We start from the raw sequence: 14793 nt of genomic DNA, 5'->3' as shown, positions 1-14793 counted from the left end.
TGTGTGTTCTCTGAAGAAAAGTCTCTGATTTAAAATGCTGTGGTGGTTTCCCTTCCGTGCAAATGATTTTTTCCATATTCTGCTGTTGGCAGTTCTTTCAAGTTTAAGAAGACAATGGTAGCAACAACAGTAGAGAATTATGAGATTAGTCTTGTTTCAAGATAAGCTGTACGCTTTCCTGCTGAAGTTTACACTACTCATTCATCCTTGAAATAGGAAATCTGTTCCTTTAAGGCAGCTTTAAAATGTTTAAGATTAAAAATGTTACCTTGAAATCTATTTTGTATTATTCTTGTAGAAATTTGATTACTTTTATTTGAGGGGGGGATTATACTTCTTCAACGTTTTCAGTGCCACTTTATTTTAGGTGTATGTGCAGATTAACAAAGCAGCAGCAGATGAAAGCACAAAAAGGCTGGCCAAGGATTTCTTTAGAAAACTGGAGGAACATGATGAGCAGGCATTGTCGCTTTGGAAAGAATTTAGAGGCTTCAGTATTAAAGAATACACCCGAATTTATAAGGTACAAACAATCCATTGCTTTTTCTTTGTTGTTGGTGAAACGGTCTCCTTGCATCTATTGGTCCATCTATCTAATTGTCAGGGTACACAGCACCTTTTCATCCAAGAGACTGCAACTTAAGAATGGAGCTGCTGTAACATTGTGGATTCATTGCCTTTCTCACAGTTTACAGTGTTGCAGGAAAGATGTTTCTACATAGGCTAGGTTATGCTCCCTTCTGTTGGAAAAAGCACGGTAGTTGATTTAACATTCAGGTAGAAGGTCACTTTAGTTGCTGGCAACTGACAGATTTTGTGTAATGGAGTCCATATAATTTGCCTTTTGATTAATTCTCCATTTTTAGAAGCCCTAGATCTAGATCTGAGACTGTGGTACTGAGCAACGGTGCAAATCAGTGTTAGCTAAATACTGTTCGGTTTTGTTTTATATTTGTAGTCAGCAACAAACTCAATTTAAGTTTCCACATTATAAATTTATTGGGAGATAATACTGTTCTCACTTTTCTGATCTGGTGTCGTAATTCAAAACTGTGTATGTCAGAAGTTAAATTGACTGAAATAAACTGAAGCAGAGGAGATTACAACAGTAATCAACATGTAGGTTATCTGCATGTAGAGCTAAGCTGAAGTACAGCCAGCCATCTGTTGTATAGTGTAACTTCAAGAATGGAGCCAGTTGCCCACTGTTTGATGGGAGAAGTTTGTGCTATTGACCATGAAGTCAATACTATGGATTTGTGAAATGAGGGTGGAAATAGAGTGGAGAAAAAAAGAGTAGAAAGAGACAGGAAGCCTCCTGTCGCTGAATCCAGTCTCTTGGTATTAATGGTATATAATCTTGGCCCAGAACCAATTGAACCCATTTGAAAATTAGCTACTGGATTCATGCCAAGTATTCAAAGTTAAAATGTCCTAAGTAAGGCAGAGCTTTGATAATTCTAGTGGAAAACTGACCTGCTTTGCACTAGAAACCAAAAGTATTGGGTTGTGTGTGCCACTTCATCACTTTGGTATGGTCATGCATTGCTGATGGTGGTTACAGCCAGGACTCACTCCCACCATCCCTTCTTAAATGATTGAGTACCTAGAAGATGAATTGACAGCTTTTGTTGTCCCCAGTCTAAAACCTTGTCTCTTATACTAATACTTTACACCCCATTTTGGCAGTTAGTCAGCTAATCTTTACCAGGTGTACTTTCAGCCTTCCTAGTAAAAAAGATTTCTGTGTGCTTAGTGAAGTCTGTGAGCAGCTCCACTTTTTTTTTCCCTTCTTTCACCTTCTAAAATAGGATTGGTCTCAAGGCCAGGTAATTTCTTCTCAGGCCACTGGTTTCACTTCTAGCATATCAAATAATGGCATACCTTAGAACTTCCATGCTCATCACTCTTTCCAGTTTACTCCTAACATCTAATGAACGATGTATTTAATGTTGTATTCAACTCATGGAGATTAATCCTAATGCAGAAATCAAATAAAAATGTAAGCTTCTTTTAACATTGAATTGACTTTTTTTGGCATAAAATCCACCTTTGTTCCCTGTCTCACCTGTGGTGCAGACCTACCATTGGACTTAGACTGAGAAATTATCTTCCAATTGTGTTTCTCTTCTTTTGTATTTTCGAAACCTTTCAGCGTCTAGGAGTGCACTTTGATGAGTATTCTGGAGAATCCTTTTATCAAGAGAAATCCCGGGAAGTTCTAAAGGCATTGGAGGATAAAGGACTCCTTCAGAAAACAATGTATGACCTGGTTATTCAGCCTACGGATGTGCTTTTTTAACATTTAAGTTGTTTTTTATGTAAGGTGACTGACACGTGTATATAACCTAAAGAAAAGTGTTTGCGTGGTTTCAATAGAAAACCAACAGTTTGTACAATCATAGCAAAAATTGTTTGCCTTTTCTCATGACACAGAAGTCCAGCCATAACTCATTAGGTACAATGACAGCAGTTTACTCCTAATGGCCTTCTAGGCAGTTGATTAGTTTGGTAACCATGTGTGCCAATTAATATGCAGAGTTGGTAAGGTCCTTGCCTCAGTGTGTTGCCTGGTTGAACTGAGATATTCTTAGAATGCACCAGAACATGGCTGGGTGGTTTTCTGACTTCAGCAGTAGTAACAGCAAATTCAGAGGAATGGTTTTTGATAAGGAAGCAATCATTCCAGTAACAGGGTCCCATGGCAAGAGGCCTCTTTCTGTCTTACCTGAGTTTACTTGTATTCTGGATGGGGATTGCAGTTCATCAGCCTTCTCTCTCAAATGGCAGACAGGGGACCGGAGTTGTGGATCTTTCGGAAAAGAAAGACCTCTCATCGTTTTCCACGGTCATTCGTAGTGATGGGACATCTCTTTATATAACAAGGCAAGTCATCTGTCTGTGTTTATTAGGGTTAGTTTTGCCAGCAAGCCTTTGCATTTTAGTACGTTTGTATCTGATTTTGCAGCTTTTTATTCCTGGGGTATATATTAGTACTGACTAATGGGTAATTGTAACTGGAACTAGCAACATGATGATGATGGGATGAAAAACAACTGGTTTTAAATACTTCTCCTTCCCTTTACAGTCTGTTAATAAATCTCCTACTTTCAAAAGTAGTTACACTTGATCCAGCTACTAACTTTGAAATCAAAGCTGAGATCTCTTTATTTAATGAACAGTTGACAAATGATGAAAAACCTTTTCTGTTTATTTACAATGTGATGCAGAAGAAAATTGGTTGTGCAGTCATTGACCAAGTGAACCACTACTGTCAATGTTACTGCTGTTTTTTCCCCTTCTCACACCCAAATACCTCATGGGTATTTTGATGTGGAAGACTTTAACTCCTAGTACCTACAAGTAGCTAACTCCTTTGGGTCCCTCACCATTGGAGACACGTGCGTGCCTGACTCCAAGAACACTTCACCTGTGTGATGAGTAGTTCAGCTGTCAACTTCACTATCACTCACACATGGACATACAGGCATTTACTCTTCTCTCTTCAGTTGCTGGCATCATAGTGGCCAGTATGATCTGAAGTCCTCAATTTCAGTGACTGAAACTTAGACTTCCAAACACATACATGCACTCAGGAGAGAGAGGCCCCTCCAGGAAAGTTAGAAATGGAGTTTAATGACAAGGAGACAGACTGTACCAACTAGGTACAGAGTGTGGCCAAGTCTACTGGCCAACAGTGCTTATGAGCAACCTGCCTCTCCTGTCTTCTTTTCCTTCTTCACCTTGCCTTTGATTCCTGCCCGGAACATCACATAAATGTTGTGTAAGTGCAAAATGCTGTTCTTTCTATCCCATGTGTCTAGTGTCCCCTTGGTATTAGAACCTGGAACCTAACAGTGAGCACTGGCTTAGTTTTCCAGAAGAGGGTTGTTTCTTTCAAGTTTCCCAATGGACTGGTTTTCCTATAGGCAGAGACCAGTTGTTTTCTGCCCATAAAACTGTCTCCTCTGTGATTTTCTTAGCTAGTGCTTTAAAAAAATAATTTGAAGCAGCTCTATTTTGTGTAGGGTATGCATATGATCTAATATGGCATTCCTTTTCCCCTTGACAAGAGTAGATAACTTTCCTAAGTGGCAAAAAATGAGATGCGTTTAATTTTAGTGGAAGTCCCAATAGTTCTTCACTATCTCTTTCAGAGATCTCGCTGCTGCTGTAGACCGAATGAATAAGTATAAGTGGGATACTATGATTTATGTGGTAAGTAATTCTAGATTCACTAAATGCTTTGAGCCTGACTCCAGCAACCTGGGGGGGCCTCTTGCTCTCAGATCTGATGGGCACTGTGTGTTTTTGGCAGTGACAGAGAACGGCTTCACTGCCCAGAGGCTGTGCCACAGGGTGGTGGTAGTTCTTAGTTCAGTTTCAGTTCATGACGCACAGAGCGGTTGAGAAATCAGTTCTGGGGCTGTTCTCTGTTTGAAAAATTAATTGCAGTTTGTTTTAAAGCAACTTCTTCTCAGCTTACATTGTCTTTTCTATGTATATGTCGTAATTAATATTTTTAAAGCTGCTAGTGTTACAAGGGGTGGTAATATTATAAATGAGTGTTCTAAAGTATGAGTTTACTCTGAGTCCTGATATAATGTCCGTGATGTAAATTTTTACAGCATTGAACAGTGCTTTCACTTTGTTATGTTAGATATTTTTCATGAAGCACTACTCAATCTGGACCAAGCAGTTGTAGACAGAGATTGGTTTTATACTTCTGCTTTTGGTTGTTCTGCTTCTTAACAATTCCAGCTGTATCAGTAATGAATAGAGGGGTTTTCTTCTCAATTGTGTGAAGTTTTTTTGCATTGGAACTACCAAGGATATATTTGAAGTCTCTTAATGACCTGTGGAAAAAATGTGCAGGCTTCTGGCATGTGGCAGTGCCCACGTATCCTCTCTGGCACAGCTTTTTCAATAGCCAGTCCAATATGAACACGACAATCCAAAGGGGGGGATCAGTAAGCAGAAATTAGGTACCCAGGTAGTTTAAGTGCAACTTTCCTGCTTTTATTTTCAGTCGTCAAGAACTTTCTATTAAGTTGTCCAACGTCGTAGAACCAGGGTTCTTTATTTTATGTCAGTTGGTTGTTTTGTTGGAAGTGGTGGTAGGTTTTTCTGCCTCTATGTGGCTGGTGTGTTGTAGATCACTGGCATCAGAGAGCAGCATGGCTATAAAGGTGTGATGCATTAGGAGTGAGGAAACAAAAAATGAAACATAATCCCCACTGTCTGCAAACTTTGTCTGCCCAGGTTGTAAGGGACATACTGTTGTACATAGAAAACAAAACTTGTTTCTGTCAGAGGACGTATAATTTCTCATAAAACAGGAGAATGTAATCGAATTCAGACAAGGCTGGAGCAGAGGAAACATCAGATAGCATTGGCCAGAGAAATGAGCTGCCCTTAATCTAAACTTCATGAAGTCTATTAGAACTTTAGGCTTTGTTACAGGTATAGAGAGCTTTCACTGCTCACTCCCTCTCTTGTAATACCAGACAAATAAAGTTATTTGTTGCTAGTTATTTGATTATCACAGCAGTATTGTCAGCCTTATTTTTCAGGGAGGGAGACTCCTAGCAACATAATCAAATCTACTAAGTGGGAAAATGAATGTTGTATCAGCAGTTATGGTTGAAGTACCTGTGTAGATAATTGTTAGATGTAAGGAAAACTTCAGCAGAGACAACTTGGAGTCATAGGAGAGAAGAACTGGGAAAGAGCATAGATGCATCATTAATATGAAAATGGGACAATTTACACTTTTTATTTTTTTAAATATATACCTGACTTATCTTGTAAAGCTCCATGAGATGCTCTGGATGCAGTAGAAACTGGTGGGGAATGGAGAGAGACATCTTTGCCTCTGGAAACAAGGTTGCCTTTTTTGGCTTTCACAAGCAGCCATGGTAGTCTGTGCCGGTGTAGCACTGACACGTGTGCCATTATGTTGGTTGTATCACTGGTAGACTCAAAGAACAGTTCTCTTTCTTAGCCAAGGGAACCTCAAGGGTTGGTGATGTAAAATGTGGGAACATCTCAAGAGCAGCAGAGCTGCATTCTGAAGGCATTTTGTTTGATGGGCAGCTAACATGAAACCAAGGAACGTCAAGGTTTCCTTTCAGTTCGTGGCTTTGCATCCATGACTTAGGAATAATCTTTTTTTTTTTTCCTTTTTTTGTTGGTAACAATGCAAAACCTTGTTGCCACGGATTTCAGCTGTTACATTTTTCATGTCTTATCTGCCTTCCCAGGTCTTAATTCTGCTTGTGGTGACTTATTGGCACAGCATCTATGGTAGTATTCGTTTGCATTAAAAGCTTATTCCACCTGAAGCATTTTCTAATGCGTTTTCTGATGTGTGCATCTATTCCTTAGACAGACAGAAACCAAAGTAGTCACTTTCAGCATTTGTTCCAAATACTGAAGCTGATGGGTTATGACTGGGTAGAAAGGTATGTATTTATGAATTTGTTTTTGTTTCTTTTTTTTAAGAGGGGGGGAATGGAAGAATGAGTAGATGTATCATCAGGTGTTTAGGATGCAAAACCCAGTAGCCTTGGCAGCCACTGAATGGGTTTTCATAACTGCTCAATATAAAAATGAGAGAAAGGGAAGCAGTCATTCAGAGACATTACGGCGTAGCTTCTGGGATATTGTGTGATCACGTATTAAATGATTATTTCTCCAACTGTGGTATTTTAGGAGACATCTGAATCGTGCTTCAGGCTTGCAATGTCTGTTGCAAGGAAAGATATCCCAACCATTATTCATTTTCATTACCAGTCTTGTTAGCAATCTGAGCAAAGGTCAATACCAGATCTGCAGACTAAATCATATTCCTCTCTGACAGGCTGCATGTCTCTTGTAGTTAAATATAGTATTTTAGCTTTCAGCAATATTAGTCTGCCTTCTTTTGCAGCCGTTAGAGTTGTACTAAAATTACATCTGGATATGTATCCAGAGTAATGCTTGGGATTATTTTGATCGGAAGCAGTGAATGCTTTATTATTAGCAGTGATTAATTACACTTTTATTTTAATGTGACCACACCAGAGTTATGATGACTCCCTTTCTAATCTTATTAGCAGGTTTGTGTTGCTACAGTATTGTGATCTACCCGCATCCTGCCTTTCCATTTATTGCACTGAGTCCTCTGTACTAAAGCTAGTAGCAAGAGAGGTTCCCAGGAGCACACAAATGAGCAGGTTATCACAGTTCTCCTCCTAGTTTTCTCATTAAATAAAGCATGCAGAGTTTTGATTGCTGAAATGAGTTACTGATGATATCACCAAGCTTCCCACATTGGAGTTCTGTTTATTCAGCTGCTACTGCTGCTTCCTGGGCAGAATCTAGCTCTAAACAAACACTGCAAATGTGTCTGTTGATTAGAATGCAATTTTATGTCCTGGTGCTTTTCAACACAGGTGCCAGCACGTGTCTTTTGGGCTAATCCAAGGGATGAAGACTCGGAAAGGAGAAGTTATTTTCCTGGAAGATGTTTTAGATGAAGTTCGATTGAGGATGTTGGAAAACATGGCTTCTGCAAAAAGTTAGCTATTTCAGGTCTTATTCTTTTCTTTTGGTGTTCTGTGTTGATCTTAAACCTGTTGTCTCTTCTGCCTTTTACTTTCCCCTGAATCAGACTAATCATAATGACACGCTCTGATCTGCATGCTTTTCCTATCTACCATAACTCATACAACGTTAAAATAATTCTTTGCAACTCTGTGAATTTCCATCAATTACAGATTTGCAAATCTTAACATTCAGTGAAATGGTCTCGTCACGCTGTTGCACTGGGAAAGAAGTGCTTGCCATTGGGGAGCAGCTGTTGCTTTTTTTTCTGCATGGACAGACAAGTAAATCGTGGAGTTGGAACTGGAGGGGACAGTATAGATTTCACCTAAAGGATTTGTAGCTCTGACAGTAATCTCAGGCACAATTGACTCCCCCTTGTCTGCGGTTACTGCTGGCCATCCTCCCAGCCTCATGTCTGCTTTCAAAGTCCCCAGGAGGTTGCTGGTCTGCAGGATTCTCCTGAAGGGGACATTTGCCTGCACTAGCTATGGCACTAGAGCTCTTTCATTTTGAAGCAATAACGATTCGAGCATTTCCTGGGGAAATGCTGCCCTCCTCTTGTGCCTTCTGGAGTTGCATGCTAATTTAAATCCATCAGCTTAAGTGTGCATCTTCCTCGCTCTGCCTTTTCAGCTTTTATAACCCAGATAATTTGTTTTGTCTTGCAAGGCAGAATGGTAGATAGTCACCTTTCTGTCATTCAAGGCAGTTTTCCTGCAGAGAGCAATGGAGCTTAGAGCTTCAGTTTAAAGTTCAGTGTTAAAGCTAAGTGTAAGGCCAACTTATTCTTGTGTGGGACTGAACTGAAATGACAGGGGTCCAGGCCCATGTTCCACTGCACAAGCAGTAAGAAGAGCAGACAAAGGCAGTGATGAGTTCAGGTGGCACTGTAGCATTTCCTAGAGCTTATCTGTTAGATCCTAAATCCTACCTGTGCTTTAAAAAAAAAAAAAAATTCTCTAGCCTCTGAATTCCTGCCCTCCTTCTCCTTTCCTAAATTAGCAGTCATAAATCCCTGACTCTTAGCAGTGTCTTCAGTGTTTGAAAAGTGTCTGGATACACAGTGGAAGGCACTGCAGATTTGTTTGTGTACTGAGGTGCCTGACTGTCACTGAAAGATTGCAGGAGCTGGGCTCTGACTGCCAGTGCTAGCTTTAAAAAGCATGCCTGTATGGAATCAGAGCTGGTTGGTTAAATGCCTTTGTGAAGACTCTCTCTGCTGTTAACTGCACATAAGTCTTCTGCTATTCAAGTTTCCGTTATCAGCGTCGCTCTTCTTTCTACTCATCTCAAAAAGTAAATGAACGTTTGTGGAGAATGTTTGGGTTAAAGAGCATTTAAACAGACCAAAGCATGCTGTCTGCTCTAGCTGACCCCGACTGTACTAGACAGTCTCGGGAGGTCCTTCCTAATCTAAGTGATCCTGTGACTGCATCTGTGGTCAGTGCTGTGGCTTAAAAGGGAAATCTGAGCACTCAGCTTGGCTCCTGTGAGTACAGTCAGTTTAGATTTCTACAGTGGATGGCATGAATACTCCCTAAATGTGCATGTGAGTGCTCTGTTAGCCAATGGAGCAATTTCTTCTTTGATTGCTTAAGCTTCCCTTGGAGTTTTTAAACAAACCCTCAACTCCTGTTGCATTCTCTTGGTGATCTTAGAGGCTGCCTGAATTACAAAGAGGAATTCAATGTAGTCTAGGCTTGTGTAATGAAGCCTTCTGACCTTAAAATCTATATTAAACATATTAGGAGAAGTGTGGAAAAAAGCATGTCTGAAACAGCTCCTAATTTGAAGAAAGATTTCTGTCTTGGCCTTCTTGCTGTACACATCTTGACAATTTTCATTTTGCTAGTTCACAATTTTGAAAGATTTGGCATTTTCAAACCTTATCGAGGGAGTCCTTATGCTATTGCGGACTTCAATCTTCTTTTTCCTTGTTCCTTTTCAGCAACCAAAGAGGTAGAAGACCCTGTGGAGACAGCAGAGAAGGTTGGGCTTGCAGCACTAATAATTCAGGTGAGTGTGAGATACCTCCAGATGCGTTTGCATCCTCTGTGCAAAATAACCAACTGTGATGGAGAGCTGTCTGTAGGTAACGTTAAGTTATTGTTCCAGGACTTCCGAGGCCTCCTCTCATCAGATTATCAGTTCAGCTGGGATCGAGCTCTTCAAAGTCGTGGAGACACAGGCGTGTTCTTGCAGTACACTCATGCCAGACTCCACAGGTAAAAGGAATGTGTGTGCAATCTGACTTTTTTTTAAACTCACTACTTTGTTAATAGCAGCATTAGGTAATAGTGATAAGTCCTTCCCTAAATAAGGCACAAGTTCTCTCTTTCAGCAGAGGGGTGTTTTTACAATAGGAATCACTGAGTTTTCCCAGAAGAGCAAGCCAGTTAAAGTTATGCTTCCATCTCATTTCCACAGAGCTGAGCTGAACTGTCTGTCAAAGCTACAGTCTCTCTGTAGTTGGCTTCAGTGATGAAGAGTGGTGGGGGAGAATTAAGGGAACTGGTGCAAAAACTGAAGTCAGTTGTACTAATAAAATATAGCAAGTTACAGAACTTCAGCCTGTTCTGGGGGCCCCGACTGCAGCTGGTGCTTCTGGCATCCTGGTATTTATTTCCCACTGTTGCTGACTGAATTTAAAAGTAAACCCCTTCCTTACTGGCTCAGGTCAAACATTCAATGTGGTTTTTAAAATTATTTTCTTAAGAATGTTAGAAGAGTCCAGTTTGAGTGTTTCTATTAATTACACAGTGTTCCTTCAGAGCATTTTTAATGCAGATGTGGATATGTGTCTCCATAAGAGCATGTAAATTACCTCTCTGAATCAGACTAAAGCTCCATACAACCTGGTATTCCTTGTGAGGCACTGGTGGCCAGAAATGGTATTTAGGGAGACCGGTCCCTTTTTCTGGTCTCTTCCTCCTATACTTTCTTATCATCCAAACTTATAATAGAGGTGGTGGCTATTGTCCATGCATGTTTCTAATCCCTTTTTAAACTGGTTGATAGCAAATATCTAGCACAAACTTTACATTGTTTTCCATCTTGAAGTTGTCTAGGCTTTCTTAATGTTTCATTCAGCTTGAGCAAAGCACATCTACCATCTTCTCCAGAATATAAATTACTGTTTTTCTTGTTTCTATTTTCTAGCAAGGGATTTTATCTAGTATTTGGTTTTAATTCTTGCATTTTAGTTTAGAACAGATGCATGGGAATGAGCCAGTAACTGACATTAACGTGGCATGCTTGCAAGAGCCAGATGCAATCTCTGTTCTTCAGCATCTTCTCAGGTTTGTCCAGATTTCTCTTGGGTTTGCTTCCAGTCTGTTCAGTGCACACAGACACTTTTTGCTTCTGATTGCCCAATTCTGGGGGATATCTATCTTCTCTGTTAAGTCACGATGATTGCAACAGTAGCCCTCTAGGTGAGACCAGCAATGTCTTGATTTATCCTGTACAATTGCATTTTTCAGAAAACATGAGTGTTTCTTGGTTTTTATCAGATTCGTGCATGGCAGCCCATCACATGTTAACAGCTGACAGGGTGCTCTTGCTGACATGAGCGACTAGCCCTCAGCGGAGTTAGCTCTGCAGGGCCCCCCAGCTTAAAGGAAGGAGAAGCAGCGTGGGTTTGATGGGGGGGTGGGCATGGTAGCTAAACACAGAGCAGGAATTCTACTGCCCACTTTGAAATTTGTTCAGCCTCAGAGGCATGGGTAACTTCATAGAGGTTGTGAGAAAGAGAATGTACACAAGTAGACTACAGAATACTTGAAGTAAAACTGCGGATGTCCACCAGAATCCTATATTTTCCAAATGAATATTGTCTTTCATAAGTTTATTTTCTTCCAGGATTATGTAAACCCCATTTGTTTTTGCCTTTTCCAATGCTACAAAATTCCATCTAGCCACTTAAAATGTTAAGTTGCATTTATTAAAGGCAGCTCTAAGGGACTATTTTGACTGCCTTGGTTATTTAATACATGTTTTTTTTGCTGCTAGGAACTTGCAATTACTGTTGAAATGTAAAACCAGACGTAATGTTCCAGGGGCAAATATAGCTTTTGTGTTCTCTTTGCTATAGCCTTCCTCTCTGAGCTCTGCAATCTGCAGTGTTTGTTTGCATGATGAGCAATCTCTCTCCAGCAAGAAGTGAGGAAGAAATCAACAACTGTGTTCTAATTACATGGCTTACATCTGTTTCAGAAGACTATTCCTGTTAGTTCTGTGTTTGTTCCAATTTAAGCACGTGTGATGAGCCTTATATCCCATTACACTTTCCTACCACTTTAACATCAAGCACTTGATTTCTTTCTCTGCAGGTACGATGAGGTCCTGTACAGATCTTCTCAGGATCTGCAACCCAAGCACATAGTCAGCTACCTCCTCACACTTAGGTAAGGCAATTGCTGATGCATCCCCTAGCTGGCGTTGCAGCTCTTACATCCACGCTGCATTGAGGAGAAAAGTAGAGGAAAGATGAAAAGTTGTGGGACAGTCTCTCTGGAGCTGAAAAGATATAAAGAAAAAGATAGCAAATGACATCGTAAATAGTGGAGATTGAGTTGGACAATGTATGTGTTATATGGCTGTAAGTCACACTAAGGGTGCAGCCTTTATGGGGGGCTCCTAAGGGGACCTGTGAGGCACCAAAGTGGAATTGCTGGAGAACGTTGTAGAGCCTTTGTATGGGGGAGATGTCTGTAAGTGAGGAAAAAAAACATATAAACAGTAGCATAATGTTTTTACTGTTCTGTAATTACTTGGTAGTTTATGACATAAGTGCTAACTATTTTAAGATTGCTTGGGTGTTGCATTCTGTGCTAGTTTTTCTTTAGTCTGTAGACATTTTTATCTGACTGAATAAGCACAAGTTTGGAATTGTCTTAACTTTTGCAGAACAGCTCAAATTAAACTAGGAGAATGTTTGATGTATCTGAACATGACATGTATAACATATATATGAGCATCAAAGAGTTATCGAAGTTATGTGCTGTAAATTAACCATCTGTTATGCTGATACCAAACCTGTGAACTAACAAGTCTCAGAATTAGACTTGTATTGGCACAGGTGAACAGTTAGGTGAAAGGATAGAATGAAAACATACTGACCTGGAATGCTGTGCCCTCGTGAGGTCCTATCTACCCAGGCCTGAGGCTCCCAGCTCAGGAAAGATGTGGAGCATTTGGAACAGGACCAGAGGAGGGGCCACAAAGCACCTTCCAACCCAAGCCATTCTACAATTCTGTGCGTTGTATACCTTGGCAATGACAAGGCAGGCTCTGTGGATCTTTCCAGACCTGTTTTGTAGGGGATGGGGAACAAAACTTTTACAAGCACCAAGTTGTTTATGTTGTCAGGGAACAACGCGCAAGCTCCAGAAGAGCATGGCCTCCCCCAGCAGGAGTGAAATGGGTTGTCAGAAAGAAGTCTGTGCTACACTGCCCTTACAGCTTTTCCAGTTCTGCTGCTTTGTGGAGCCTGCAGCACTGCTCATACAGAAAGATGTGCTCTTTCTCACCCTGCTTTCCATTTCAGCCATCTTGCAGCTGTGGCACATCGAGCTCTTCCTGTGAAAGGCAGCACACCTGCACTAGCCCAGGTATGTTTGCACGTGGCAGAAAGGCAGCCCGGGAATGATTCCTTAGGACTCTGCTGTGTAACCAGTCAGCACAGCATGCACCTCCAGGCTGTCCTGCAGGGTGACACTGCTCTGGGACAGCAGAAGTTGCAGTCTGTGGCAGTACCATGCAGAAGGGGCTGTTCCAAAACAGTCAGTCCATAAGGAATGCTGCTCCAAACAAAAACAACCCCTCCTTCTTCTCATCACCTTTTAAAGTCAGCATTTAAATATTTAACTTGTTAATTTCTGCCTGTTTCCATTAGCACTTATGTGGGAAGAGAATTGGGAGGTAATGGAACTTTTCCCTCTTGCCACCTACACATTCCAAGTTGTCTATATTGCCCTTCTAGCCAAAGCACTGAGGTTGACAACTGCTGATGTACAGTTCCAAATAGACACAGGTTATTTTCTACTTCTGTCCCAAGCAGTGCTGACCCTTTAACTGCTCCATAAATGCTGCAGCAACTGCACTGCCTTTCTTATTTTGTCTGTCTGTTTCAAAAGCCAGTTACCTGCTTGCGGTAGGAAGTCACATTTAAGTGCAGAGATGTGGTGGGGGGAACATTGCTGCAGGCTTCATGCTGTACATATGCCTGCCTCCAAAGAGGGCTCAAGCTGCAAGGAGAATTTCAGATCTATATCCTGTGCAAAGTCTAAACATCTTAGTGTCCTGTTCTGCAGCAAACACAACAAGCAAGCTGTTGCTTTTGTTTTGCAGGCAAGGCTGTGTCTCTTTCAAGCCGCACGCTCTGTTCTAGCCAATGGAATGAAGCTCCTTGGCATTACACCTGTAACTCGAATGTAATGAGGCTATATGCATGGTGAAGTCACATCTCTTATAAAAGGCTATTTCTCAAGAGAATACCCTCCTGTGAGTCACTGCTAATGCAGTCAACAGAAGGCAGAGAGAAACATCCTCTCCTGCTGGAGCAGAATTGAAGCAGCCTGGTTATTGCTGTGTTGAACATGTCCCAAGTTGAAGTAAAGCTCAGGTCTGAAGGGATTTCAGCGAGTTACAAACACAGTCAGATTTTTGCCTTCACTTTGGATTTTGACAAATTCCCCAAGATCAGTTTTCCGTAAGTACAGTTAACGCTTTGTGGGAGGGCTGAGCTGAGTGAGGCAGCAGGTTGGAATGATACAGCTGGCACTCTCCAATTAAATCAAAGCATAACATGCACTACAGGAACTGTTGTCAAGCATCACTTTGTCATGCAAAAAGAGGTTAGAGAAAAAGCACACAAATTATCTTCTACTCTGCCACCTCATACTTGACTGCATAGAAGAAAGCATTACAAATCATCCTAAGAACACCAGTAAAGTACTTTGTACATGAGATACGTATTACCTAGAAGAGAACCCTCTCCTGTGAGTAATCACACCACAGCTGCCACATGGTTTAAGAAAAAATACCAGCAGTAATTGCTCTTTTTAATAGATTTTTTTTGAAGCTGTAGGGCATTTTTCCCTCACTGGGTAAAGACAGTTTATCAAATACAGTGTAAGAACCCATCTTCCTCCATTATATACATTATATACAATTGAGTGTTCAGTTCCTCTGTCCTGCTGA

General features: G+C 40.9%; 1 protein-coding gene across 1 annotated transcript in view; it reads left to right on the top strand.

Moving 5' to 3' along the window:
- RARS2 (arginyl-tRNA synthetase 2, mitochondrial) overlaps window positions 1-14776 on the top strand; it is a 30372-nt gene extending 15596 nt beyond the window's left edge. The window contains exons 9-20 of the mRNA XM_065730984.1: window positions 368-523; window positions 2156-2262; window positions 2791-2886; window positions 4158-4218; window positions 6388-6464; window positions 7437-7561; window positions 9539-9606; window positions 9706-9815; window positions 10794-10889; window positions 11922-11996; window positions 13139-13202; window positions 13942-14776. Of these exons, the coding sequence (XP_065587056.1) occupies window positions 368-523; window positions 2156-2262; window positions 2791-2886; window positions 4158-4218; window positions 6388-6464; window positions 7437-7561; window positions 9539-9606; window positions 9706-9815; window positions 10794-10889; window positions 11922-11996; window positions 13139-13202; window positions 13942-14028 (1122 nt within the window). The 3' untranslated portion in view covers window positions 14029-14776. The remainder of the gene's footprint in view (window positions 1-367; window positions 524-2155; window positions 2263-2790; window positions 2887-4157; window positions 4219-6387; window positions 6465-7436; window positions 7562-9538; window positions 9607-9705; window positions 9816-10793; window positions 10890-11921; window positions 11997-13138; window positions 13203-13941) is intronic.
- The last annotated feature ends 17 nt before the right edge of the window (window positions 14777-14793 follow it).

This window comes from Cyrtonyx montezumae, unplaced genomic scaffold (assembly GCF_038088225.1).
Source record: "Cyrtonyx montezumae isolate F1298 unplaced genomic scaffold, pur_monq_1.0 scaffold_13, whole genome shotgun sequence".
NCBI lineage: Eukaryota > Metazoa > Chordata > Aves > Galliformes > Odontophoridae > Cyrtonyx > Cyrtonyx montezumae.
The sequence above is the reverse complement of the archived record's forward strand: the minus strand, read 5'-3'. Positions and strand labels throughout refer to the sequence as shown.